This window comes from Stegostoma tigrinum, chromosome 30, assembly GCF_030684315.1.
Source record: "Stegostoma tigrinum isolate sSteTig4 chromosome 30, sSteTig4.hap1, whole genome shotgun sequence".
Classification (NCBI taxonomy): Eukaryota; Metazoa; Chordata; class Chondrichthyes; order Orectolobiformes; family Stegostomatidae; genus Stegostoma; species Stegostoma tigrinum.
Window position 1 is genome coordinate 45,791,383 of NC_081383.1, and position 26,363 is coordinate 45,817,745.

Below are 26,363 nucleotides of genomic sequence, written 5' to 3' on the forward strand. Positions count from 1 at the left end.
TTCACTATTTCAATTTTAATTTCAAAAATCTACAATTCTTTGCTTTTGCGTTGCTATGATTTCATTTTGCCATAAATTTGGCATGAACACATTTTGGAGAAGCTCTCTCTACTGCTCTTTATTGCGTGAACTTTGGTCAGAAAGCTAATGAAATGTACTCTGTACGGGTGGTTAAGATTAATAAATAGTGATGTGAAGACATACATTTGTCATGAGCTTTACAAAACTGTTTAATGAATGATGGATTTATCCAAATTTTCATCTGGAATATGCATTTCATCATTCCCACCTCACACTGAAATTGAGACATTGGTTGTTGCATGATTGAAGATCAGACAATTTATGTGGATCAAAATTACACAAAACCAATTATACAAACTGCCAGTCTGAATGCTTTTGTGATCCTGTGACTGAGTGTTGCTCAGAACACCTTTTATTTTCTGGAAAAAAAAGTTGCCCAGAGACATCTTTAGCACTCTTGCAATGACTTAGGTCAGCCAAAATGACCACTGGCATTCAAGGGAGCAATGAAGCACTACTGCATAGTCAACTTGGACCACACTTTCATGCTCTCAATGGGGTCTTCTCATTCTGAAAATAATATTGCAGCCAACCTGACATATACATTGTAGATCTGAAAACAGAATAACTTCAATGTTTCTGGTCTTACCCAAGAGATTTGAAGATTCTAGGAATCTCTTCCTCAAACTTTGAATCGGGCATCTGGTAAGATTGATCAATCAGGTTATATATAAAGGCAAAGATCTTCAAAAACTCCTTGGAACTGGGCGATTGCAGACTCTTTGTTGAAACAGGTTGTGGATAACCATATTCCCCGAGGAACTTGAATAAATGAAGAAAGGAAAATAGATTATTTTTCAAAAATCACACACTTGATTCAAATTTTAAGTACAATAGTAAGAATTCTATGAACCAAACAGCACGTATTGAGTACATATGGAATTGGAGCAAATGGACAACAGAAATTTACATGCACAAGTTGCCACATGCTTGCAAAAAAAAAAATTCTAGCTTTTCTTTGGTCCTTCATCACAGTTATGGACAATAATGAGAAGTTACACACCAACCCATTTTCTACCAATTTGCAGAAAGCATTCAAAACGCTGTATTATTACACTAGCAGCAATTACTCACCTGGCATTCTGACCTGACAAGTTATACTCAAGGATGAATTTTACATTGATGACTTCAACATTGAGAGAATCATTGGGAGCCTTCAAACAAGTGGTTCCCTTGAAATTCAACATAATTGCACTTATTATTTTTTAAGATGCCATTGCATTACAATATTTATGGGTACATTACAAATCTAACATGAAGTTGTATTGTTTCAATAAAAGCTAAACAACTGGATAATTTTCTTCCAGCAAATGCAGCGTCTTGTATTAAAGAGCTAAGGCTTCAATAAAGAAATGAGGGGGATAAAATTCTACAATTTTATGATGCAGAATACTTTTTTTCTACAGAGTTGATTTAGGAATGAGTCTTTCTTTCCAAAAAGTGAATTTGCACCAATTTTAAAAAGTCTACAAGATTGCGTACCACTCAACATTAATGAGTCAGACATTATGGAGGTGTGTGGAACATCTGGTGATTTTATGCAATTAGCTCTTTTATCTCAGATGGATAAATATTCCTTCCATTGTGGCGAGGTCAATGTTATTACAGTTTTTCAACAGATTGCAGATGACATAACTGCTAGAACGTTTAGTGGGCTTGAAGGGTAGATGGTGAATGGTTGTTTCCCCTTGAAGTGTCTAGTATCAGAGGACAGAGAATCCATGGAAAACTAAGTGTTAAGAAAAATCAAGTCTGAAACTGATGTTATTTTTTAAAATCAGCAAGGGTTTTGGTCATGTGAATAAGACAGAAAAGTGACCTTGAGAATCATCAGCCATCATCTTATTGAATAGTAGAATAGGCTCAATAGGTCAAATAGTCCAGCTACTGTCTTACAAAGATTCAGGGAAATCTTCAATTGTGCAAGTATGTCTTAACACTATCATTCTTGGGTTCAAAATTACAGAAGAACCATATGCTTGGGAGTGAATCAGATCTGGTGGGGGAAAGAAATTGCAGTTGTCCTTGGCTTGAAGCCAAATCAAAGGTCATCAGTTTATGTGTAGCAAAAATCCATACTGAAAGATAATGCCAGAAGTTAATGCAGTCAGAGGAGCATCTGCTTTATTTAGTTTTCTAATTTGCAGAGATTCAGCAAACCTGAGTTCGTAAACATTTATGTATTCTCTCTAAACAAAGCAAATTGACACTTGTAGCTGTTCTTGTTTCACTATTCGAAGAATTTGAGAACACGCAAAATACAACTCTATTAAGTTTAGATTACCAAGTACAATTATTACACTGATGCTCTTGAATCTTTAGATATCAAACAGTTTAACTCAAGTTACTCAGAACGTTTATAAGACTAATGGCACTATAAAGAGATTGGTTCAAAACCTGCAACACTACTTACGTACACAACTGTGCCCCATTCTAACTGACCATTTGACATTATTTCACCTAAAATACCTCACACAGCTGTCGAATGCACTGTTGGACAAAAGCCTTATCATGGAGTGGTCGAGGATCTTTTATCTTCTCTGTGCCTCCACACGTTCCATATATATTTGTAGAAAATGTTCCAATGCTACTTGTCCTATAATTTAAAAAATAAACTTAGGGCATACATTTTCAAAGCAAATTGCTCAAAGTCAAACAGGAGAGGAAAGAGAGCTCACACTAGGAACAATACAATAATGACGAAGAGACACGGGATAGCTCCCTGATCTGATAAAATAAATGCAATGAACCATGAACATTCATAATTTAAATCAATAATTTAGATGTGTGACTAAATATAATAAACCAAAGTTGACTGGTACAAGGAGGTTGCGGAGGGCCATGTTTCAATTATGTGATTGGGCAAGATGGTAGATACGTTGGGAAGTGCAAAATATCCATTTTGAAGGAACGATGGAAAAGCAGATTTTTTAAAAAGGTACAGTACTACTGAACTTTGGTTTTCAGTTTAAGCTTCTTCATGAACAAATCAGTTAAATTTAGGTTAAGTAAGCAATTAAGAACACAAGAACTGACACAAGAACACACTCAACTGCAGAGTTGAGTATGGTAGGCGTTACAAAAGAGAAAGTGCGAGAAAAGCTAAAAAGGTCGAAAAATTGAAACATCTCCTAGCCCGATGGGCTACATTCTCGATTTCTGAGGGAGGTGGCTGAGGAAGTAGCGGAGGCATTGGTTGTGTTCTTTCAAAAGTCACTGGAGTCATGGAAAGTCCCAGATGATTTGAAAATCGCTGTTGTAACCCTCTTGTTTAAGAAAGGATCAAGGCAAAAGATGGAAAATTACAGGCCGATTGGCCTAACTTCGGTTGTTGGTAAAATTCTAGAAGCCATCGTTAAGGGTGAGATTTCTAAATTCTTGGAAATGCAGGGTCGGATTAGAACAAGTCAGCATGGATTTAGTAAGGGGAGATCGTGCCTGACAAACCTGTTAGAATTCTTTGAAGAGGTAACAAGTAGGTTAGACCAGGGAAGCACAGTGGATGTTATCTATCTCGACTTCCAAAAGGCCTTTGATAAGAGGAGGAGGCTGCTGAGTAGGGTGAGGGCCCATGGTGTTCGAGGTGAGCTACTGACATGGATTGAGGATTGGCTGTCTGATAGAAGGCAGAGAGTTGGGATAAAAGGCTCTTTTTCAGAATAGCAACTGGTGACAAGTGGTCTCCCGCAGGGTTCAGTGTTAGGGCCGCAGCTGTTCACTTAATGATCTGGATGAAGGGACTGGGGGCATTCTGGCGAAGTTTGCCGATGATACCAAGTTAGGTGGACAGGCAGGTAGAACTGAGGAGGTGGGGAGGCTGCAGAAAGATTTAGACAGTTTAGGAGAATGGTCCAGGAAATGCCGATGAAATTCAACATGAGCAAATGTGAGGTCTTGCACTTTGGAAAAAAGAATGCCGGCATGGATTATTTTCTAAATGGTGAGAAAATTCATAAAGCCAAAGTACAAAGGGATCTGGCAGTGCTAGTCCAGGATTCTCTAAAGGTTAACTTGCAGGTTGAGTCTGTGATTAAGAAAGCAAATGTAATGTTGTCACTTATCACAAGAGGGTTTGAATATAAAGCAGTGATATGCTTCTGAGGCTTTATAAAGCTCTAGTTAGGCCCCATTTAGAATACCGTGTCCAATTTTGGGCACCACACCTCAGGAAGGACATGCTGTCATTGGAGCATGTCCAGCGGAAATTCACATACATGATCCATGGAATGGTAGGCCTAACATAATGATGAACAGCATAGGATCCTGGGATTGTATTCATTACAGTTTAGAAGGATGAGGGGAGATCCAATAGAAACAGACAAGATAATGCATGGCTTAAAAAGGTGGACACTGGGAGGTTGTTTCCGTTAGGCGGGGAGACTAGGTCCCATGAGCACAGCGTTACAATTAGAGGGAGTAAATTTAGAATGGAAATGAGGAGACATTTCTTCAGCCAGAGAGTGGTGGGCCTGTGGAATTCAGTACCAGAGAGTGCAGTGGAGGCCGGGATGTTAAATGTCTTCAAAGCAGAGATTGATAATTTCTTGACCTTGCAAGGAATTAAGGGCTACAGGGAGAGTGCGGGTAAGTGGAGTTGAAATGGCGGAGTGGTCTTGATGGGCCGAATGGCCTTCCTTCCACTCTTATGTCTTATGGTCTTATGGCCTAACTCTGAGTAGGCAATTCAGCTGCTTGAGCCTGATAATGCCGTTTCATAAATCATGGCTCATCCAATCTCCGTCTCAACTTCACATTCGTGCTCTGCATTCCATAATCCTTCAACCCCTTGCTAATTAAAATTTGTTCATCTCCTTTTTAAAGTTAATGTCCCAGCATCCACCACATTCTTTATTTTTCCATTATTCATTCAAGGGATGAGGGCATTGCTGGCTAGGCAGAATTTATTGCCCATCCCTAATTGCCCAAAGGGCAGTTAAGTCAATCACATTGCTGTGGGTCTGGAGTCACATGTAGGCCAGACTAGTAAAGATGGCAGTTTGCTTCCCTAAAGGATATAGCAAACCAGATGGGTTTTTCTACAGTCAACACTGGGTTCATGGTCATCATTAGATTCTTATTTCCAGATATTTATTGAATTCAAATTCCATCATCTGCTGTGGTGAAATTCAAACTTGGGTCCCCAGACAATTATCTGGGACTGTGGATTAACAATTAATGATAATGCCACTTGGCCATTGCCTTCCGTGGGGTAGTGGCTTCATGCTCCTTTGACAGAAATAATTTCTCATCTGTTTTAAATCTGCAACCCCTTGTCCTAAAACTATGACCTCTCATTCTAGGTTGCCCATGACAGGGCACATCATATGTCTACTTTGACAACTCCTTTAGCATCACATACCTTATGAGATATTCTCGCATTCTTCTAAACTCTAGAAAGTATAAACCTAAGCTGCTCAAACTTGTCAACCTTCATTACAGGCAGTTAAAGTGCAATATTAAAAACGGGGTTTAGATGAGACCACACACTGAACATGGTAATGGTATATAATTTATGTTTCTTTACATGGGGAGGAAAAACTCAGAAAGGGCAAAGAATATTGTCTAGATTGATTTCTGGAATGAGTGTGCTGTCCTATCAGGAGAAAAATGGGCCAATATTCTTTCAAGTTTACAAGCTGTGATCTCACTGCATTGAGTAAAAAGTTATTTAATGAACAATTCGGAGACATGGATAGAGCAGGGACAGGAATGGTTGCAGGTTCCAGGATTAGTATGTTTCAGTAAGAACAGAGAAGATGATAAAAGAGGGGGAGGTGTGGCACTGTTGGTCAAGGACAGTATTACAGTTGCAGAAAGGATGTTTGGAGACTCGTCAACTGAGGTAGTATGGGCTGAGGTTAGAAACAGGAAAGGAGAGGTCACCCTGTTGGGAGTTTTCTATCGGCCTCCGAATAGTTCCAGATATGTAAAGGAAAGGATACCAAAGATGATTCTCGATAGGAGTGATAGAGACAGGGTAGTGGTCTTGGGGGACTTCAACTTTCCAAATATTGACTGGGAACACCATAGTTCGAGTACTATAGATAGGTCAGTTTTTGTCCAGTGTGTGCAGGAAGGCTTCCTGACACAGTATGTAGACAGGCAAACAAGGGGCAAAGCCACATTAGATTTAGTACTGGGTAATGACCCCGGCCAGGTTTTAGATTTGGAAGTGGGTGAGCACTTTGGTGACAGCGATCACAATTCTGTTATGTTTACCTTAGTGATGGAAAGGGATAGGTGTATACCACTGGGCGAGAGTTACAGCTGGGGGAAAGGCAATTACGATGAGATTAGGCAAGATTTAGGGAGCATAGGATGGGAAAGGAAACTGCACAGGATGGGCACATTGGAAATGTGGAGCTTATTCAAGGAAAAGCTCCTGTGTGTCCCAGATAAGTACGTACCGGTCAGGCAGGGAGGAAGCTGGAGAGTGCGGGAGCCGTGGTTTACGAAGGAAGTGGAATCTCTGGTCAAGAGGAAGAAGAAAGTTTATGTTAGGATGAGATGTGAAGGCTCAATTAGGGTGCTTGAGGGTTACAAGGTAGCCAAGAAAGGCCTAAAGAGAGAGCTCAGAAGAGCCAGGAGCAGACATGAGAAGTTGTTGATGGATAAGAGCAGTGTAAACCCTAAGGCTTTCTATAGGTATTTAAGAAATAGGAGAATGACGAGAGTAAGATTAGGGTCAATCAAAGACAGTAGTGGGAACTTGTGTGTGGAGTCAGAGGAGATAGGGGAAGCGCTAAATGAATATTTTTCAACAGTATTCACTCTAGAAAACGACAATGTTGTCGAGGAGAATACTGAGATACAGGCTACTAGACTAGGTGGGATTGAGGTTCACAAGGAAGAGGTATTAGAAATCCTTCAGAGGGTGAAGATGGATAAGTCTCCTGGGCCGGATGGGATTTATCCTAGGATCCTCTGGGAAGCAGGGAGGAGATTGCCGAGCCTTTGGCATTGATCTTTAACTCATTATTGTCTACAGAAATAGTGCCAGATGACCAGAGGATAGCAAATGTGGTTCCCCTGTTCAAGACGGGGAGTAAAGACAACCCTGGTAATTATAGACCAGTGAGCCTTACCTCAGTTGTTGGTAAAGTGTTGGAAATGGTTAAGAGATAGGATTTATAATCATCTGGAAAAAAATAATTTGATTAGGGATAGACAGCACGGTTTTGTGAAGGGTAGGTCGTGCCTCACAAGCCTTATTGAGTTCTTTGAGAAGGTGACCAAACAGGTAGATGAGAGTAAACCAGGTGATGTGGTGTATATGGATTTCAGCAAGGCATCCGATAAGGTTCCCCATAGTAGGCTATTGTACAAAATGCGGAGGGATGGGATTGTGGGAGATTTAGCAGTGAGGATCAGAAATTGGCTTGCTGAAAGAAGACAGAGGGTGGTGGTTGATGGAAAATGTTCATCCTGGAGACCAGTTACTAGTGGTGTACCGCAAGGGTCGGTGTTGGGACCACTACTGTTTGTCATTTTTATAAATGACCTGGATGAGGGCGTAGAAGGATGGGTTAGTAAATTTGCATACGACACTAAGGTCGGTGGAGTTGTGGATAGTGATGAAGGATGATGTAGGTTACAGAGATACATAGGTAAGCTGCAGAGCTGGGCTAGAGAGGTGGCAAATGGAGTTTAATGCAGACAAGTGTGAGGTCATGCACTTTGGTGGGAGTAACCAGAATGCAAAGTACTGACTGGGCTAATGGTAAGATTTTTAGTAGTGTAGATGAGGAGAGAGATCTCGGTGTCCATGTACACAGATCCTTGAAAGTTGCCACCCAGGTTGACAGGGCTGTTAAGAAGGCATACAGTGTTTTAGCTTTTATTAATAGAGGGATCGGGTTCCGGAACCAAGAGGTTATGGTGAAGCTGTACAAAACTCTGGGGCGGCCGCACTTGGAGTATTGTGTACAGTTCTGGTCACCGCATTATGAGAAGGGAGTGGAAGCTTTGGAAAGGGTGCAGAGGAGATTTACTAGGATGTTGCCTGGTATGGAGAGAAGGTCTTACGAGGAAAGGCTGAGGGACTTGTTTTCATTAGAGAGAAGGTTGAGAGGTGACTTAATTGAAACATATAAAATAATCAGAGGGTTGGATAGGGTGGATAGGGACAGCCTTTTTCCTAGGATGGTGATGGCGAGCACGTGGGGGCATAGCTTTAAATTGAGGGTTGAAAGATATAGGACAGATGTCAGAGGTAGTTTCTTTACTCAGAGAGTATTAAGGGTATGGAACGCTTTGCCTACAACGGTAGTAGATTCACCAACTTTAAGTACATTTAAGTCATCATTGGACAAGCATATGGATGTACATGGAATAGTGTAGGTTAGATGGGCTTCAGATTGGTATGGCAGGTCGGCACAACATCGAGGGCTGAAGGGCCTGTACTGTGCTGTAATGTTCTATGTTCTAATTGACTGGAGATATAAATAGAGTGTGGAGAGTTTACTAGGACTGGAACAGACAGGTTAATAGTGAAGCAGAACAGTTTGATTTTTGTAACTTCTCTATCACGTCTATAGCTGGCTGAGGCATTTGATTACCAACTTATATTCAGCCTCCTCAGCTGTTCCTAAACTAAAGTATAAAAAAGGTCAGTTGAGAAGAAAAGCCAGACAGCTGACGAGGCTGAATATAAGATGGTTACCAGATGCCTCAGTCAGCTGTAGACATGATAGAGACGTTACAAAAACCGTTCTGCCTCACTATTGATCTGTCTGTTCCAGTCCTCGTCAACTCTCCACACTTTTTTCTTCTTATTGCTGATGCAAGCAGCGTTAACTAGGCCAGCATTTATTGCACATTCCTAATTAGTGTTGAGCCATCTTCATGAACTGTTGCCATTTCAGATGTTGTTATAAAGTTTGTAAGCATAAATTGATTTTTAGTTGTTTCAAGCACGCAACATCAGAAAATTTCCTTGAGAGGTTAAAAGGATAATTAAAGTTTTGAGAGGAAAAACAAGTATATTTGGATGGTGCCTTGTATCGCATAGTGAAGCTGCTCTAGAGCTCACATCAAATGAGACAGAACAGTCATAAATGGAGCATATAAAAATTTTAAATGTGAGGAAATAATTGAGGATACAGGATAGAAACTGCAAATTTGCAATAAATTTAATGAGATCATTTTCTCGAATAGGCCGTACCTTATTCAAAGGTACAGGAAGAATTCCACCATTAGACCAGCAAAACTATTCATTGTCCACAATATGTCACAACATCCAATCTTCCATAACCACCATATTCTCTTGTCAAACAATGAAAAAAAAATCAAAGATATTTTCTGTGGAACATGGCCTTTTCCGTTCCCATCTCTAACCACCTCCATAAGTACGTAAACCCTGCTCCACAGATGCTGACCTCTAGTGCCCCTTTCTCTGTACAACCTTAGCAGTGGAATATTTGTCTCTGAATATCATTACACTCTCCACAAATCAAACCTTTCTTAAAAATGAACCTCTGATCAAACTTTTAGACAGTCGCTTTAACGTTAACATTTTAGCTCAGCTCTGGGACTACCATGGAAATTAGCAGTTCAAAAGGTCATCTCACCACCATCTTCTCAAAGGCAACTAGGAATGGGACAACCAGCGATGCCCACCTCCCTCAAATGACTTTAAAAAATACATTTTACAATTCCATCTCTGTAAAGTGTTCCCATTGTTAATTCACACCAGTGTTGGAGAAGTTGAAATCCTCTACTGTTATTACGCTGTTATTTTTACATTTCTGAAATTTGCCATATCTTTCCTTTTATTTGTCCCTGACTTTGTTGGGGGACTTGTACAGCAATGTGATTGACCCATTTACATAGAACATAGAACATTACAGCACAGTACAGGCCCTTCGGCTTTTGATGTTGTACCGACCTGTCATACCGCTCTCAAGCCCATCTAACCTACACTATTCCATGTACGTCCATATGCTTATCCAATGACGACTTAAATGTACCTAAAGTTGGCAAATCTACTACCGTTGCAGGCAAAGCGTTCCATTCCCTTACTACTCTCTGAGTAAAGAAACTACCTCTGACATCTGTCCTATATCTTTCAACCCTCAATTTAAAGCTATGCCCCCTCGTGCTCGCCGTCACCATCCTAGGAAAAAGGCTCTCCCTATCCACCCTATCTGACCCTCTGATTATTTTATACGTTTCAATTAAGTCACCTCTCAACCTTCTTCTCTCTAGTGAAAACAGCCTCAGGTCCCTCAGCCTTTCCTCGTAAGTCCTTCCCTCCATACCAGGCAACCTCTTAGTAAATCTTCTCTGCACCCTTTCCAAAGCTTCCACATTCTTCTTATAATGCGGTGACCAGAACTGTACGCAATACTCCAAGTGCGGCCGCACCAGAGTTTTGTGCAGCTTCACTGTAACCTCTTGGTTCCGGAACTCGATCCCTCTGTTAATAAAAGCTAAAACACTGTATGCCTTCTTAACAGCCCTGTCAACCTGGGTGGCAACTTTCAAGGATCTGTGTACAAGGACACCGAGATCTCTCTGCTCATCTACACTACTAAGAATCTTACCATTAGCCCAGTACTTTGCATTCCGGTTAGTCCTACCAAAGTGCATCACCTCACACTTGTCTGCATTAAACTCCATTTGCCACCTCTCAGCCCAGCTCTACAGCTTATCTATGTCTCTCTGCAACCTACAACATCCTTCGTCACTATTCACAACTCCACCGACCTTAGTGTCGTATGCAAATTTACTAACCCATCCTTCTACGCCCTCATCCAGGTCGTTTATAAAAATGACCAACAGCAGTGGACCCAACACCGACCCGTGCGGTACACCACTAGTAACTGGTCTCCAGGATGAACATTTTCCATCAACTACCACCCTCTGTCTTCTTTCAGCAAGCCAATTTCTGATCCTCACTGCTATATCTCCCACAATTCCATTCCTCCGCATTTTATACAATAGCCTACTGTGGGGAACCTTATCGAACGCTTTGCTGAAATCCATATACACCACATCAACCGGTTTACTCTCATCTACCTGTTTGGACAGCTTCTCAAAGAACTCAATAAGCTTTGTGAGGCACGACCTACCCTTCACAAAACCGTGCTGACTATCCCGAATCAATTTATTCTTTTCTAGATGATTATAAATCCTATCCCTTATAACCTTTTCCAACACTTTACCAACAACTGAGGTAAGGCTCACTGGTCTATAATTACCAGGGATGTCTCTACTCCCCTTCTTGAACAGGGGAACCACATTTGCTATCCTCCAGTCATCTGGCACTATTCCTGTAGACAATGACAAGTTAAAGATCAATGCCAAAGGCTCGGCAATCTCCTCCCTGGCTTCCCAGAGGATCCTAGGATAAATCCCATCCGGCCCAGGAGACTTATCCATCTTCACCCTCTGAAGGATTTCTAATACCTCTTCCTTGTGAACCTCAATCCCACCTAGTCTAGTAGCCTGTATCTCAGTATTCTCCTCGACAACATTGTCGTTTTCTAGAGTGAATACTGTTGAAAAATATTCATTTAGCGCTTCCCCTATCTCCTCTAACTCCACACACAACTTTCCACTACTATCCTTGATTGGCCCTAATCTTACTTTCGTCATTCTTTTATTCCTTAAATACCTATTTCTGGTTTTAAATTCCAGCTATGCGGCGATGATTGAGACTAAGTTTTCATCCCTCCTCATTGTAGTAAGGAATATTGACTCCAAAGTCAAAACAGTGCAACCACCATATTTCTTACATCCTGTTCCATCTCACTTAAATATTCTGTACCCCAGAACATAGAGGGAATGCTGTTGGCTGCTCAAATTTTGAGTCCTGTGCATAACAGTGACTTCTAGAAATCAATCTGCAATCAGCATGCCACCACTCTTTGCTTTGCAGGGAGTATCGGAATGACTGTGCACCTGTGCAGCTTAGAGAGAAATCTGTCTGCCAGTCCTGCCTCTCCCTCAACCACATCTCCATGACTGGGGATATGTCATCATTACAACATTTGACTTAAACCCAAGATTCCTTGCAGTAAAATGCATCCCATCCAACCTCGCCAGGTTCCCTTTCACCTTTTAAATTATCAAGTTTTGAGCAGTGATGGAACGACACCTCTCCTATTCCTATCCAGGCAAATAATCCATCACCCCCTGACTCATGCTTTGTAGATGGTGACAGGCATTGGGGAGACAGGTGATGAGTTAATTGCTGCAGATGTCCAAGCCTCTGATCTGCTTTTGCAGCCACAATACTTACAGGCTGGTCTAATTCCATTTGTGGTGAATGTCAACTTTCCAGGGCTTACCAATGCGGTTTCATCAATGATAATGCTACTGAACATTAACTGCTAAATTTCTATTGTCAGGGACAGTCAGTGCCTGACATTTCTGTGGTCCAAATGTTACTTGCCACTGATCAGCATGGATGTTGCTCAGGGCTCGTGGAATGCGTTAAACTGTGGACAGAAAATGAGGAATAACAGATTCCACTTTACAAGAGGGAAAATGTTCACAGTTGTTTGGAGCTGTCAAAAAAGCCCGCTGATGCATAAGAAAGTTGTCTGTTATGGATTTGGGAGCATTCAGTATTGCAAATAGCCTATAGTCAGGTTACAGTATAACACAAACTTTGAGGGGCATGAATCAGGGAAGCAAGTAAAACCACCTGAAGTTAGCTGTATTAAAGTCTCTCCCCTTTCTCTGTAAAGATATTGACTTTGCAAAGGAAGAAAATATCCCAGGCCCAATCAAGCAATCAGTGAAATATAGGCTAATCACTGCTTTGTAGAAAACATCAAGGCATCAAAGAACTGAGGAATGTTGACCAACCCATTTAGATGTGTGATTTTGAACTAAGGATGTAGAACTCTCTTCTTAAAATTTGTTTTCCCTCCGTTTATAATGTAATTTCTTGTGTGTGCCAGGGTGTGGGAATTTTGAAAGCATAAAGTATAAAATGCATAAATCAAAAATCCTGTGATTTACTGTTTTTATTTGACTTAGAGTTATAATTTTAAAAAAATACTGCTGAGGAAGTCTAGTGTGATTTGCTTTTATCATGGATAGCATTCAGTCAGAGATAAATTAGGATTTGTGACAGTTTCATTGAATCTTCGCGTCTCAACTTCGGCAGTTGTGGGGTTTGATTTCCAGGGCACTATCCAATGAGTCATGACAATGTGCACTGCTTCAGTACCTAAGGAGTCACAAATAGTGAACAATCATCTGCGAGCATCCCCACTTTGTGACCTTATGATGGAGGGAAGGCCAGGAGCCAAATGGACCTCACAGAACTCAAACTGAGCATCATTTACAAATGCCATTGGTTAGACTGTAAGTGAACCCTGTCACCATAGGGTCATGGAGATATAGAAGATGGAAATAGACCCTTTTGTCTCAACTGCTCATGCTCACCAGATATCCTAAATTAATCCAGTCCCATTTGCCAGCATTGGGCCCATTTTCCTCTAAACTCTTCCTATTCAGTTTCATCCAAATAAATGTTGTGCTAGTCTCCACCAGTATCTCTGGCAGCTCATTCCATACACACCACCTCTGTGTAGAAAAAGTTGCCCCTCAGGTCCCTTTTGAATCTTTCTCCTTAAACCTATGGCCTCTCGTTGGACACCCCTAACCTGGGAAAAAGACCTTGCCTATTCACCCTATCCATGCCCCCCGCCCCCATGATTTTATAAGGTCACCCCACAGCCTCCTCCGCTCCAGGGAAAAATGACTCCAGCTAATCAGCTCCCTCTACAGCTCAAATCCTCCAATCCTGGCAATATCCTTGTAAATCTTTTCTGAACTATTTCAAGGTTCACACTATCAGTAATGAGGCATTCTATTAAGATAGAGATTTCAGAAGAGATTTACCAGGGTGTTGCTGGGTATGGAAGGTCTGGGTTATAAAGAAAGGCTGGACAGGTTGGGACATTTTTCACGGGAGCATAGGTGGTTTAGAGGTGACATTGTAAAGGTCATAAAAAATAATGAGGGGTACAGATAGGTAGTTACCTTTTCCCTAGGATGGGCTATTTCAAGACTAGGGGGCACATTTTTAAGATGAGAGGAGAAAGATTAAAAAAAAGACTTGAGTAGCAAATTTTCTTTACACAGAGGGTAGTTTGCATGTGGAATGAACTTCCTGAGGAAGTGGTGGATGTGGGTATAATTACATTTAAGGCATTTGGATAAGTACATGAATAGGAAAGGTTTGGAGGGACATGAGCCAAGGGCAGGCTGGTAGGACTAGTTCAGCTCAGAATTACATTTGGCATGAATGGTTGGACTGAAGAGTCGGTTTCAATGCTGTTATGATTCCAAGACACTATCTTTCCTACAGCAGGGAGATCAATTGACATTACCGACAGTCAATGTGAGCCCCAGATATTGCTTTGAGGAGGAAGCAGGCTGAAATCGCTGATTGAAAGTAGGGTGATAGGGACACTGCAGCAGAACTTAGATCCAATTATGGGGTCACCTAGCCCTGTCTGTTGTATACTGCTTCTATTGTACCTCAAGGTTGACAGTGCCTTTTTAGGTAATGCCTCGTGCTGTTCTGGTCATGTCATACTGCACTTTTCATTGAACTAATTTCAATTTCACAACTTAACAGTACTGTTAGAACATAGGATATGCTGGATCTTGAAACTACAGACTGCATTTATTTCATATCTTTCTTGTACTATGACCCTCAGAACGTGACTTGGCACTCTTCCAGTCAAGACTGAGCCAGCATTTTATTCTACTTTAGCATAACCACCGTAACTATATACTTCATGGTTCTGTTAGTAAATCTTAGAAGACTGCATGTTTCATTAGCCACACTTCCAACCTTCAAAGATTTATGCTCAAGTATTGCACTCCCTTTAAAATTGGTTTTATTTTATATTTCACTACATTAAATTTCAGCTGCAACTTCCTCCAGTCCATTTCATCAATCTATTTCCTTTCACAATTCTGCTGTATCCTCCGCGTCGTTCAGTGTTCCCACGTTTTGTATCTTAATTTTTGAAATTGTCATTTACACCAAGGTTTAGGTCATTGTTGTATATCAGGACCAGAAATGCCTAATTGAGAATTGAAGATTAATTACTAGAAGTATGAATTTTTGTGTGAGACTTCGTAGCTTCAGGAATTTTTTTAAAACTCCAACATGGCATACGAAGGGACAGGGATAAATCAGTATGGGTCAACAGTTAGTAGACGAACATTGGTTATAACTATGAATAAAGCAATTAGAGGTTGAACAGCACATGTTTGAAAATTATGTACTGTGACTTAGGAAATTGAGAAGCTGAATTTATGACTGCAACAAATTTTAAATGTGTAAACAGGATAACCCTTTGCATAGTGTTTGCAACTGACAAAAACCTTATGGAAATCCTGATTTGCAATGTGATACTCGTATTGGCACTGACTCAATTTGTACTCTACCCATTAGTACTTCATTCCGAAATTAAACAATGGCAGAATTTTATTTGTATACCTTTCTCCCTTGTTTACAACTTTGCATCAAAACACTTTTGAACAGATGCTGTTTGGTAGCACTGTTGATGACACCCGCCATTATATAGGCGCAGAATTAGGCTATTCAGTCCATAGAATCTGCTTTGCATTCAATCATGGCTGATGTTTCTCAATCCCATTGTCTTGTTCTCTCCCTGTAACCCTTGATTCCTGTACTAATCAAGATCCGACTTTTTTTTGTCTAAAATACACTCAATGACTTGGCCTCCGCAGCAATCAGTTTCACAAATTAACTACCCTCTGGCTGAAGAAAATCCAGAAACTCAATGAATGTTCCGGCAACCTGGGTAGAATCCTGCCATGGCAGACTGTGGAATTTGAATTCAATAAAAAATATTTGGAATAAAACTGAGGCAGCATGGTGGCTCAGAGGTTAGAACTGCTGCCTAACAGCACAAGAGATCTGGGTTCAAATCCACCCTCAGGAGACTGTGTGGAGTTTGCACATTGTCCCCATGTCTGAGAGAGTTTCCTCCGGGTGCTCTGGTTTCCTCCCATAATCTAAAGACGTGCAGCTTAGGTGGACTGGCCATGCTAAATTGCCCCACAGTGTCCGGGAATGTGTATGTTAGATGGATTAGCCATGCAATATGCAGGGCAACAGGGATAGGATACGGTAGGGTAGGGGTTGGACCTGGGTGGAATGGTCTTTGGGCCGTTCATGAGGACTCAACAGGCCAACTGGCCTGCTTCCAAGCTGCAGGCATTCTATGATTAAGAATCTACTGATGACAATGAAACCATTGTTGCTTTATCAGTCCTGTCAACTCCTAAAAGTGATCCTTGTTAATGTCTGGGGGTTAATGCCAAAACTAAGAGAACTGTCTCAGTCCAGTCAAGCAAAGCCTGATGTTATCTGTAAGGCAGGACTCCATCAGTAATATGGGCGAGTTGCACCTGAACTGGAAGGGGACCAATATCCTGGCAGGGAGATTTGTTAGAGCCACTTGGAAGAGGATCCACAGCAGTAGGGAGATGAAGGAAAAGGTCGAGGACAGTACAAAAGTTTATGACAGCAAGGTAAATAGTAAAGGTAGTCTTGATAATCCAGTACTAGACAGGGTAGTTGAAAGCATGGCAGGAAGAGTCTGGGATAAACTACGTTTATTTCAATGCAAGAGGCCTGTCAGGTAAGGCAAATAAACTTGGCATTGATAGGTACATGGGACCAGGTTATTATAACTTATTATTGTAGCAACTACTGCTACAGAAACATTACTGACAGAGAGACAGGACTGGCTGTTCTGGGGTACAGATGGTTTAGGTAGGCTGGAGGGGAGGCAAGAGTGGAGAGGGAGTTTGGTTTTTGATTGGCAAAAGCATCACCGTACTAAGAGAGGACATTCTTCAGGGTTTGTCCACTGAGTCTATATGGATAGTAATGAGAAATAAAAGTGGGGTAGGAGTGAGGGAAAGATCACTTTGATAGCACTGTACTATAGGCACACATCCCTCCCCCCACCCCAAAACAGTTAGGAGATTGAGGAGCAAATATGTAAGGAGATCACAGCTGCAAGAATAATAGAGTTGTAACAGTCGGGGATTTTAACTTTCCTAACATCGACTGGACCGCACTTAGGGCTTGGATGGAGAGAAATTTAAGTGTGATCAGAAAGAATTTCTCATGCAGTATGAAGATGGCTCTAACAGAGTTTGGGCAGAACTCAACTTCCTCTTGGGAAATAAGACAGGGCAAGTGACAGAGTGTTAGTGGTGGAGCACTTTGGGACCAGTGACCTCAATTCCATTAGTTTTAACATAACTATGGAAATGGATAGGTCTGGACCACGAATTAATTCTAAATTGGGGCAGGGCCAATTTTAAATATCTTAAACAGGCACTTTTAAAAGTTGCTTTGGGGAGGCTGCTTGCAGGCAAAGGGATGCCTGGTATGTGGGAGGCTTTCAACAGTAAATTAGGGGGTTCAGGGAGAGCATGTTCCTATTAGAATGAAGGGTAAGACTAGCAGGAGTAGGGAACCCTGAATGACTACAGTTATTGAGGGCCTGTTGAAAAAAATGATACATATCGGCAGCTGGGATCAAATGACTTGAGTATAAAGGGTGTCAAAGGCACTTGAGAGAAATCAGGAGGGCTAAAAGGGGACACCAGATGGCTTTGGCTGATAAGATAAAGGGAAATCTAAGTGGATTCTACAATAGCTCCGCACATAAACAAAGGTCGTCTACATGTGGAGCCACAGCAGTTGGGCGAGATCCTAAAATGAATGTATCTCATTAGTATTTATTGTTATGAAAAGCATGAATACTAGGGAACTTGGGGAAATAAATAGTGATGTCTTGAAGACTGTCCACATCACAGAAGAGGCAGTGCTGTATATCTTCTAATGCATTAGGTACATAAGTCCCGAGGACCTGATGAAGTGCATCCCAGAACTTTGTGGGAGGCTAGGGAGGAAATTGCATTCGAAGAGAAACTTGTATCAACAGCCATAGGTGAAGTGCCTGAAGATTGGACAGCGGCTAATGTCAAGCTATTATTTAAAGACTGCAGGGAAATGCCTGGGAACTATGGGCCGGTGAGCCTAACATCTGTGGTGGGCAAGTTGTTGGAGGGGATTCTAAGAGATGGAATCTACAGGCATTTGGAGAAGCAAGAACTCATTTGGAATAGTCAGCATTGCCTTGTGTGTAGGACATGCTGTCTCAAGCTTTTTTGGAGGGTTGAACAAGAAAGTAGATGAAGACAGCTCAGCAGATGTTGTCAATGTAGACTTCAGCAAGGCCTTTGACAAGGTACTGCATCGTGAGTTGTTGAGTTAGGTTAAATCTCGCAGGATCCAGACAGAGATAGCCAATTGGATACAAAATTAGTGTAAGGTGTAAGAATTTAGGAGGTACGTTTAGTCAGTTTGCGAGTGCCGCTAAGATTGGTGGGATAACAGACAGTGAAGCAGGTTGCCTGGGAATACAGTAAGGTTTTGATCAATTGAGCCAGTGGGCTGAAGAATGGAGTTTAACTTAGATAAATGCAAGGTGCTGTTTTCTGCAAGGTCAAACCAGGCCAGAACTTGCAGTCAATGGTAGTGCCCTGGGGAGTGCTATAGAACAAAGAGATCTAGGGGTAATGGTTCATAATCTCTTTGAAACTGGAGTCACTGGCAGACAGGGCCATGATTAAGGCTTTCGGCATGCTTGCTTTCATCGGTCAGAGTAGGAGTTGGGATGTCTTGTCACAGCTGTACAAGACGTTGGTAAAGCCATATTTGGAGAATTGCGTGCAGTTCTGGTCATCCTAAGGTAGAAAAAATATTATTAAAGTAGAAAGAGTGCAGCAAAGATTTACAAGGATGCTACTCGGACTGGTAGGTTTGAGCATAAAGAGAGGTGGATCCCTGAGACAATTTTTCCCCCCCCCGGAGCGGAGGAGACTAAAGGCCTACAAAATCATCGATAAAGTAGATAGCAGACAGCTTTTCCCTGTACTGGGGAGTGGGGGTCTAAAACTAGAGGGCTTAGGTTTAAGGTGAGATGGGAGAGATACAAAAAGGTCCAGAAAGGCAATTCTTCCACACAGAGGGTTGAGTGTGGCTGGAACAGATGGCCAAGTGCAGGGGTAGAGGGGAGTACAATTTTGTCATTGACGAAACATTTGAACAGGCACGTGGATGGGATAGGTATGAAGGGATATAGACCAAATGCAGGCAAATGGGAGCAGATTAACTGTGAAAACGTGGACCAGTTGAGTCAAAGACTCTGTTTCCATGTTGTAGACAACTATGGCTATGTCCCACACAACACTGGCCAGCATGGCAGACCCAGCAGAGATGATGGCACACTCATAGAGTTATGGGAATTTGCTGTGGGAGTCCTCAACATTGACTCCGCACGCCAAGAAATCTCACAGCATCAGGTTTAACACAGGAAAGGAAACCTCCTAATTACCATGTACTATCCTCCCTTGGCTGATGAACCAGTACTCCACCTCGAACAGCACTTGAAGGAAGCACTGAGGGTGTCAAGGGTTCAACATGTCATCCATCAAGAATGGCTCAGCAGCAGCTGTACTGATTGAGCTGGTCGGATCCTAATGGATATGGCTGCTAGACTGAGTCTGTGTCAGGTAGCGAGGTAGCCAACAAGAGGGAAAAGCAAACTTGCCTTCATTCTTATCTATCTGCTGACTACAGATTCATGTGTCCACAACAGTACTGGAAAGGGAGACCATCACACAGTTCTTCTGGCGACAAAGCTCTATCTTCCCATTGAGAATACATTCTATCTTGAGATGAGATTCCCTACAGTGTGGTAACAGGCCCTTCGGCCCAACAAGTTCACACTGCCCCTTGGAGCATCCCACCCAGACCCATCTCCCTCTAACCCACACACCCCTGAACACTACAGGCAATTTAGCATGGCTAATCCACCTAGCCTGCACATCTTTGGACTGTGGGAAGAAACCTGAGCACGCAGAGGAAACCCACGCAGACACGGGGAGAATGCGCAAACTCCACACAGACAGTTACCAGAGGCTGGAATTGAATGCGGGTCCCCGGTGCTGTGGGGCTGCAGTGCTAACCACTGAGCCATCGTGCCGCCCATCTTATGTGTGACACTTACACTGTGCTAAATAAGACAAACTATGAACAGATCGACTGCAACAGAATTGCACTTTAATGCAATCTGCAACCTAGTAGCCCAGTTTATGCACCACACAACCATTACCATCAAGCACAGAGATCAACCCTGGCTCGGTGGACAATGGAAGTGGGCATGCCAGGATGAGCACCAGGTATACGTAAAATAAAAGTGACAGTGACAATCTGGTGAATTTGAGAAAAGGTAGCCATGACGTTGAGATGCTGGTGTTGGACTGGGCTGGACATAAGGCAGAAATCACATGTTATCAGCTGATAGCCCAACAGGTTTATTTGAAATCACAAGCTTTTAGAGCATTGCTCCTTCGTCAAGTCAAGAAGCAGTGCTCAAAGTTTGTGAAGTCAAACAAACCTCTTGGACTATAACCTGACTTCACGTGACTTCTGAAGTTGCCAAAAAAGCAGCTAAGTGGTCCCACAATCAATGTATCAGATTTAAGCTCTGTAGTCCTGCCACATCCAGTCATAAATGGTGGTAGACAATTAAACAACTCACACTATAAATATCCCCATCCCAATAATTGAAGAGCCCAGCACATCAGTGCAAAAGATTAAACTGAGCCATTTGCAGCAATTTTCAGCCAGACAGGCTGAATGGATGATCCTTCTTGGCCTCCTCCAATGCTCCCTAGCATCACATGTCAGTTTTCAGCCAATGTGATTCGCTCCCTGTGATATCATGAAAAGGTATGAGGCAGTTGATAGTGTAAAGGCTATGAACATTGACAACATTTTTGCAATTGTACTGAAGACCTTTGCTCCAGAACTTGCCACTCCTCTAGCCAAAGCTGTTCCAGTACAGCTGCCACACTGGCATCTACCTGACATTTTTCCACATTGTACCAGTATGTCCTGCACACACAAGGTAGCCAATTTAATCTAGCCAATTACGGTCTCCCATTGGTTTACTCTTCAGCACTTGCTCACTGATATCCAGTTTGGATTCTGCCAGGGACAATCAGCTGCTGACCTCATTAAGCTTTGTTTTAAACATGGACAAAAGAGCTGAATTCTTCCAGAGGGGAGGTGAGTGTGACAACCCTTGCCGTCTAGGCTGCATTTGATTGAGTGTGGCATCTAGGAGTCCTAGCAAAACTGGAATCAATAGGTATTGGGGGAAAGCTCTCTGCTGCTTGGAATCATACCTGGCACATAAGAGGGTGGTTGTGGCTGTTGGAGGTTAGTCCACTCCAGTACATCCTGCAACCATCTTCAGCTGCTCCATCAGTGACCTTCTTTCCATCATAAGGTCAGAAATGGGGATGTTTACCAATGATTGCACAACGTTCAGCACCAGTTGTGAACTCTCAGATACTGAAGTAGTCCATGTTCAAATGTGACAAGATCTAGACAATATCCAGGCTCGGGCTGACAAGTAGCAATTAACATTTGCACCACACATATGCCAGGCTATGACCATCACCAATAAGAGACAATCTAACTACTGCCCCATGACATTCAATGGTGTTACCATCACTGAATCCCCTACTATCAATGTCAGTTTTTTGGGGGGGGCAGGGAGAGAAGAGAAATGGGGAGACAGGAGTGGGGGGGGCTTTAAACCATTGTCCAGAAACACAATATGGACTCTTGATTCCCCAAAATCTGTCCATTTTCTACAAGACAAATCAGACACGTGATGGAATATTTCCCACTTGTCTGGATGGGTGCAGTTCCAACAACTCAGCAAGCTTGACACCATCGATGGCAAAGCTGTCCACTTGATTGGCATTGCATCCAAACTCATCTAGAAGGGCAAGGGCAGCAGATATATGGGAACACCACCACCTTCAGGTTTCCCTCCATCCATTCGCCATCCTGGCTTGGAAATTCCATTCCTTCGCTGTTGCTGGGTCAAAATCCTAGAATTCCCTCCCTGATGGCATTTTGGGGTAAATGCTCAGCAAGTGGACTGCGGCAGTTTATAAGGAAGCTCACTAACACCATCTCAAGGGCAACTAGGGGGTAGGCAATAAATACTGGCCAGCCAGCAATACCCACAGCCCGTGAGTGAATTTAAGAACTATTTTATGGTCTTATGGTTTAATAGTCTAGTAATAACACCACTGAGCCCTTGCCTCCAGAAAAATGTTCAAGGGTGCATTAAAAAAAATTACAGAAGTGAAGACACTGCATAAAAAAAGTCTAGCAAATGCAATGAAGGAAAAATTAAAGGCAGTTTTAGGTATATCAGGGACAAGAGGCAATCCTCAAGTGGTAAATGGGTTTCATTCTCGAGTACATTTGCAAATTGAATACAATGCAGGACAATATAAAATAGCTGGTTAAAACTGAAGGTCAGTGCTGGGAATGGATTGATGCAAATAAATCCTTGCCTGGAGAGAACATTGGTTAGCTACAGATTCCAATATACCACGAATGACTAAAAGTTAGAGAGGAGAAAAGGCTTCACGAGAGCGGCTACACAGTTGATTTTTCTTAGGGCAGCACAGTGGCTCAGTGGTGAGCACTGCTTCCTCACAGCACTGGGGACCCAGGTTCGATTCCAGCCTCGGGCAACTGTCTGCGTTGAATTTGCACATTCTCCCCGTGTCTACGTGGATTTCCTCCAGGTGCTCTGGTTTTCTCCCACAGTCCAAAGGTGTGCAGGCTAGGTGGATTGGCCATAGTAAATTGCTCGTAGTGTTCAGGGATGTGTAGATTAGGTGGGTTAAAGGGGATGGGTCTGGTGGGATGCTCTGAGGGTCGGTATGGACTTGTTGGGCCGAAGGGCCTGGTTTCCACACTGTAGGGATTCCATAATAGTTGAGGAGTTTCAGTTATGAAGGTAGATTGGACAGATGTCAGGGACTGTTTTCCATGAAGGGAAGCATTTGAACAGATTCAACAGCATTTTGTAAAATCATCGGGAATCTGGACAGATCTTGATACAGGGAACAGTTTATGAAAGAATAACAAATAAAACAGCACAGATTTAATATATTTAGCAAAAGCAGAGACAAAAACATAAAGAGATACATTTTAAATCAAATGGTTAATATGGTTATGCTCCCTGTGTGTGTTAAAGACAGGTTGAATTGAGCTGTTCCACAGGGGAATTAGATTGTCGTAAAAATGTGCATGGTTACAGGGAGTAGGGAACTAAGTGAAATTGATTTATTCAAAGAACAGATGTAGACATGACAGCCCAGACAGCCTCCTCTTGTACAGTAACAGTTCTGAATCTTCAGAGACACTATTTTCATATGTATGAAAACTACAGTTTCAATCCTTCAGTACTGGAAGAGTTTTACTGAAGTAATCACATATTAAATTATACAGCTCACATTACAGACTGCACCTGCTTCTAGAACAAGATCGGTATTTTCTGGAGGGGCTGGGATTTTAAAGAAAGAAAGACAAAAATCATATAAAAGAACAACATAATCTCGGGTAAAGTTCCCTGGATCAAGGAAGTTGAATGCTGATGTTACCTTCTTCCAAAAAAGCTGGTCCTTCTCTCAGAGGTTCCTGAACCAAACCGTGCATTTGATACACTGGAAAGATAAAGTTTAGAGAAGATAAATACATACAATCGGCTTCAAGTATTAAACATAATATTCCCATCATACAGAAAGTTAAAAACAAAAATTAAAATCACAACAGCATTTAGCTGTCAAAATGTATATTCAAGCCTATATCTGTGGTAACTCTTGGTGGGAGCAAGTTTAAACGCTTCATACTTTAGCCTGAAAATGTTACTTCACAGTTTTCCAACATACATTTTGAAATCCACAACTGAATCTGCTTCCATCACTTGGTGGTTTTTCAAATACAAACCATTCATTATTCAAGTTTTTATTTCATCTACTTTGGTTCTTTTCCCACTCAGCTCAACCAGGTATTCACTGGGTCCTGTCCTTTCATTCAACATGAACTTTCTGTGTACATTCCTGGCAAACAATTCAAATTTTTTCTCGACTATGTCTTTGTGAAGAAGAACAGCCTTTGTTTTCCATCCTTTAAAGGCACTCTCCGGGCAGCGAACATGTTCTGTTCAAGTACATTTGCAAGGGGGAGGCAATGGCCTAGTGACATTATCGCTGGACTGTTAATCCAGAGACCAAGGTAATATTCTGGGGACCTGGATTCGAATCCCACCACAGCAGATGATGAAATTTGAAAATGTATGGAATTAGAAAATGTACGGAATTAACAATTTAATGATGACTATGAATTCATTGTCTATTGTTGGAAAAGTCGATCTGGTTCACAAATGCCCTTTGGGGGAGGAAACTGCTCATCCCTACTTGGAATGGCCTATACGTGAATCCAGATCCACAGCACTGTGGGTGACTCTTAACTACCCTCTGGGCAATGAGGGATGGGCAATAAACGCTGCCTAGCCAGTGATGCCATTATCCCGTGAATGAATAAAGAAAAAAGGTTGGAAGAAGAAAGGGTCCGAGGCTCAGCAGTAACCGGACAAGGAAATAGGTTGCATCGGTTCAGTGGTTGGCACTGCGGCCTCACAGTGCCAGAGACCCGGGTTCGATTCCAGCCTTGGGCGACTGTCTGTGTGGAGTTTGCACATTCTTCCCATGTCTGCATGGGTTTCCTTCGGGTGCTCCGGTTTCCTCCCACAGTCCAAAGATGTGCAGGCTAGGTGGATTGGCCATGCTAAATTGCCGGTAGTGTTCAGGGGGGTGTAGCCTTTAGGGGGATGGGTCTGGGTGGAATGTTTCAAGTGGTGGTGTGGACTTGTTGGGCCGAAGGACCTGCTTCCACACTGCAGGGAATCTAATCTAATCCAGACTTGAACTCGGATCGCAGCATTCAGAAACCAGCGTGCACATCATTACAGCGTGGCAACCAGAGCCATTACATTGATAGGTTTCCCATATCTGTGGGTACAAGCTTTCAGAATACACAAGTTTGTAGCTTGTAACCCTATTCCAACCTTATGTCCACCCTAGCCTCTAACAAATAATCACCAGTTTTTAGAAGTACAGAGTTTGAATTTTTGCAATGACTTTGAACTGTGTTGACATTGCTGTTTTTCACAAAATAGTATATGAAATTTGCTCACAAACCATTCTGTTGCACTGCAAACAGTCAGATTCTGCTCTGTCAATCATATAAGGCTATGACAAGACATCAAATAGTCTTTATTGTAGTGTAAAGATACACCTTGTGTGTTCTATTTGGGTTGGTGCATAGCTCTTTGCAGCTACTTCAGCCTTTGTTCTAATGCACTGCCTCAGCCAGCAGCCATTTCTGTGGTATGCCATGCAAAATTGTTTAAAGTTGGGAATTTCCTTGGCACATGTAAAAGGCCATACCTTTCACACCTAGATATGTTCCAGTGATTGTCAACCATCAAGTCTGTACATGTGATCTACAAGTTTGTTTTAAGAGTCTACACCTGGGCAGGACTGGAGCCAATGTCCTAGGGGTTGCTTTTGCTAACGCTGTTGGGGAGGGTTTAAAAACTAATTTTGCAGGGGGATGGAAACCAAATGAGGTGGTTAGTGGACAGTAAGGAGGTGGTAAATAAAGCCTGTAAGGAACCAAATAACGAAGTCAGTGTGGCTAAGGGGAAGAGTAGGCAGAGAACAGATGATGAACGCAAAGGAACAGATGGTCTGAGGAGCATTTGTTTTAATGCGAGAAGTGTAGTAGGTAAGGCAGATGAACTTAGGGCTTGGATTAGTACCTGGGAGTACGATGCTATTGCTATTACTGAGACTTGGTTGAAGGAAGGGCAAAACTGGCAACTAAATAGCCCAGGATATAGATGCTTCAGGTGGGATAGAGAGGAAGATAAAAGGGGTGGAGTTGCATTACAGGTCAAAGAGGATATCACAGCTGTGCTGAAGGAGGGTACAATGGAGGACTCGAGCAGTGAGGCAATATGGGCAGAGCTCTGAAATAGGAAGGGTGTGGTAACAATGTTGGGGCTGTGCTACAGGCCTCCCAACAGCAAGCATGAAATAGAAGTACAAATATGTGGACAGATGATGGAAAGATGTAGGAGCAACAGAGTGGTGGTGGTGGGAGATTTTAATTTTCCTAACATTGACTCAGATTCACTTAGTGCTAGGGGTTTAGATAGAGCAGAATTTGTAAGGAGCATCCAGGAGGGCTTTCTACAGCAGTATGTTAATAGTCCAACTCGGGAAGGGGCCATACTGGGCCTGGTGTTGGA

General features: G+C 42.2%; 1 protein-coding gene across 3 annotated transcripts in view; it reads right to left on the reverse strand.

Annotated features, from left to right (window-relative positions):
- ndc80 (NDC80 kinetochore complex component) overlaps positions 1–26,363 on the reverse strand; it is a 78,974-nt gene that overhangs the window by 43,702 nt on the left and 8,909 nt on the right. For all 3 annotated transcript variants that reach the window (XM_048559607.2, XM_048559609.2, XM_048559608.2), the window contains 3 exons: positions 23,650–23,712; positions 2,551–2,677; positions 671–843 (listed from right to left, as the gene is read on the reverse strand). In XM_048559607.2, the coding sequence (XP_048415564.1) occupies positions 671–843; positions 2,551–2,677; positions 23,650–23,712 (363 nt within the window). The remainder of the gene's footprint in view (positions 1–670; positions 844–2,550; positions 2,678–23,649; positions 23,713–26,363) is intronic.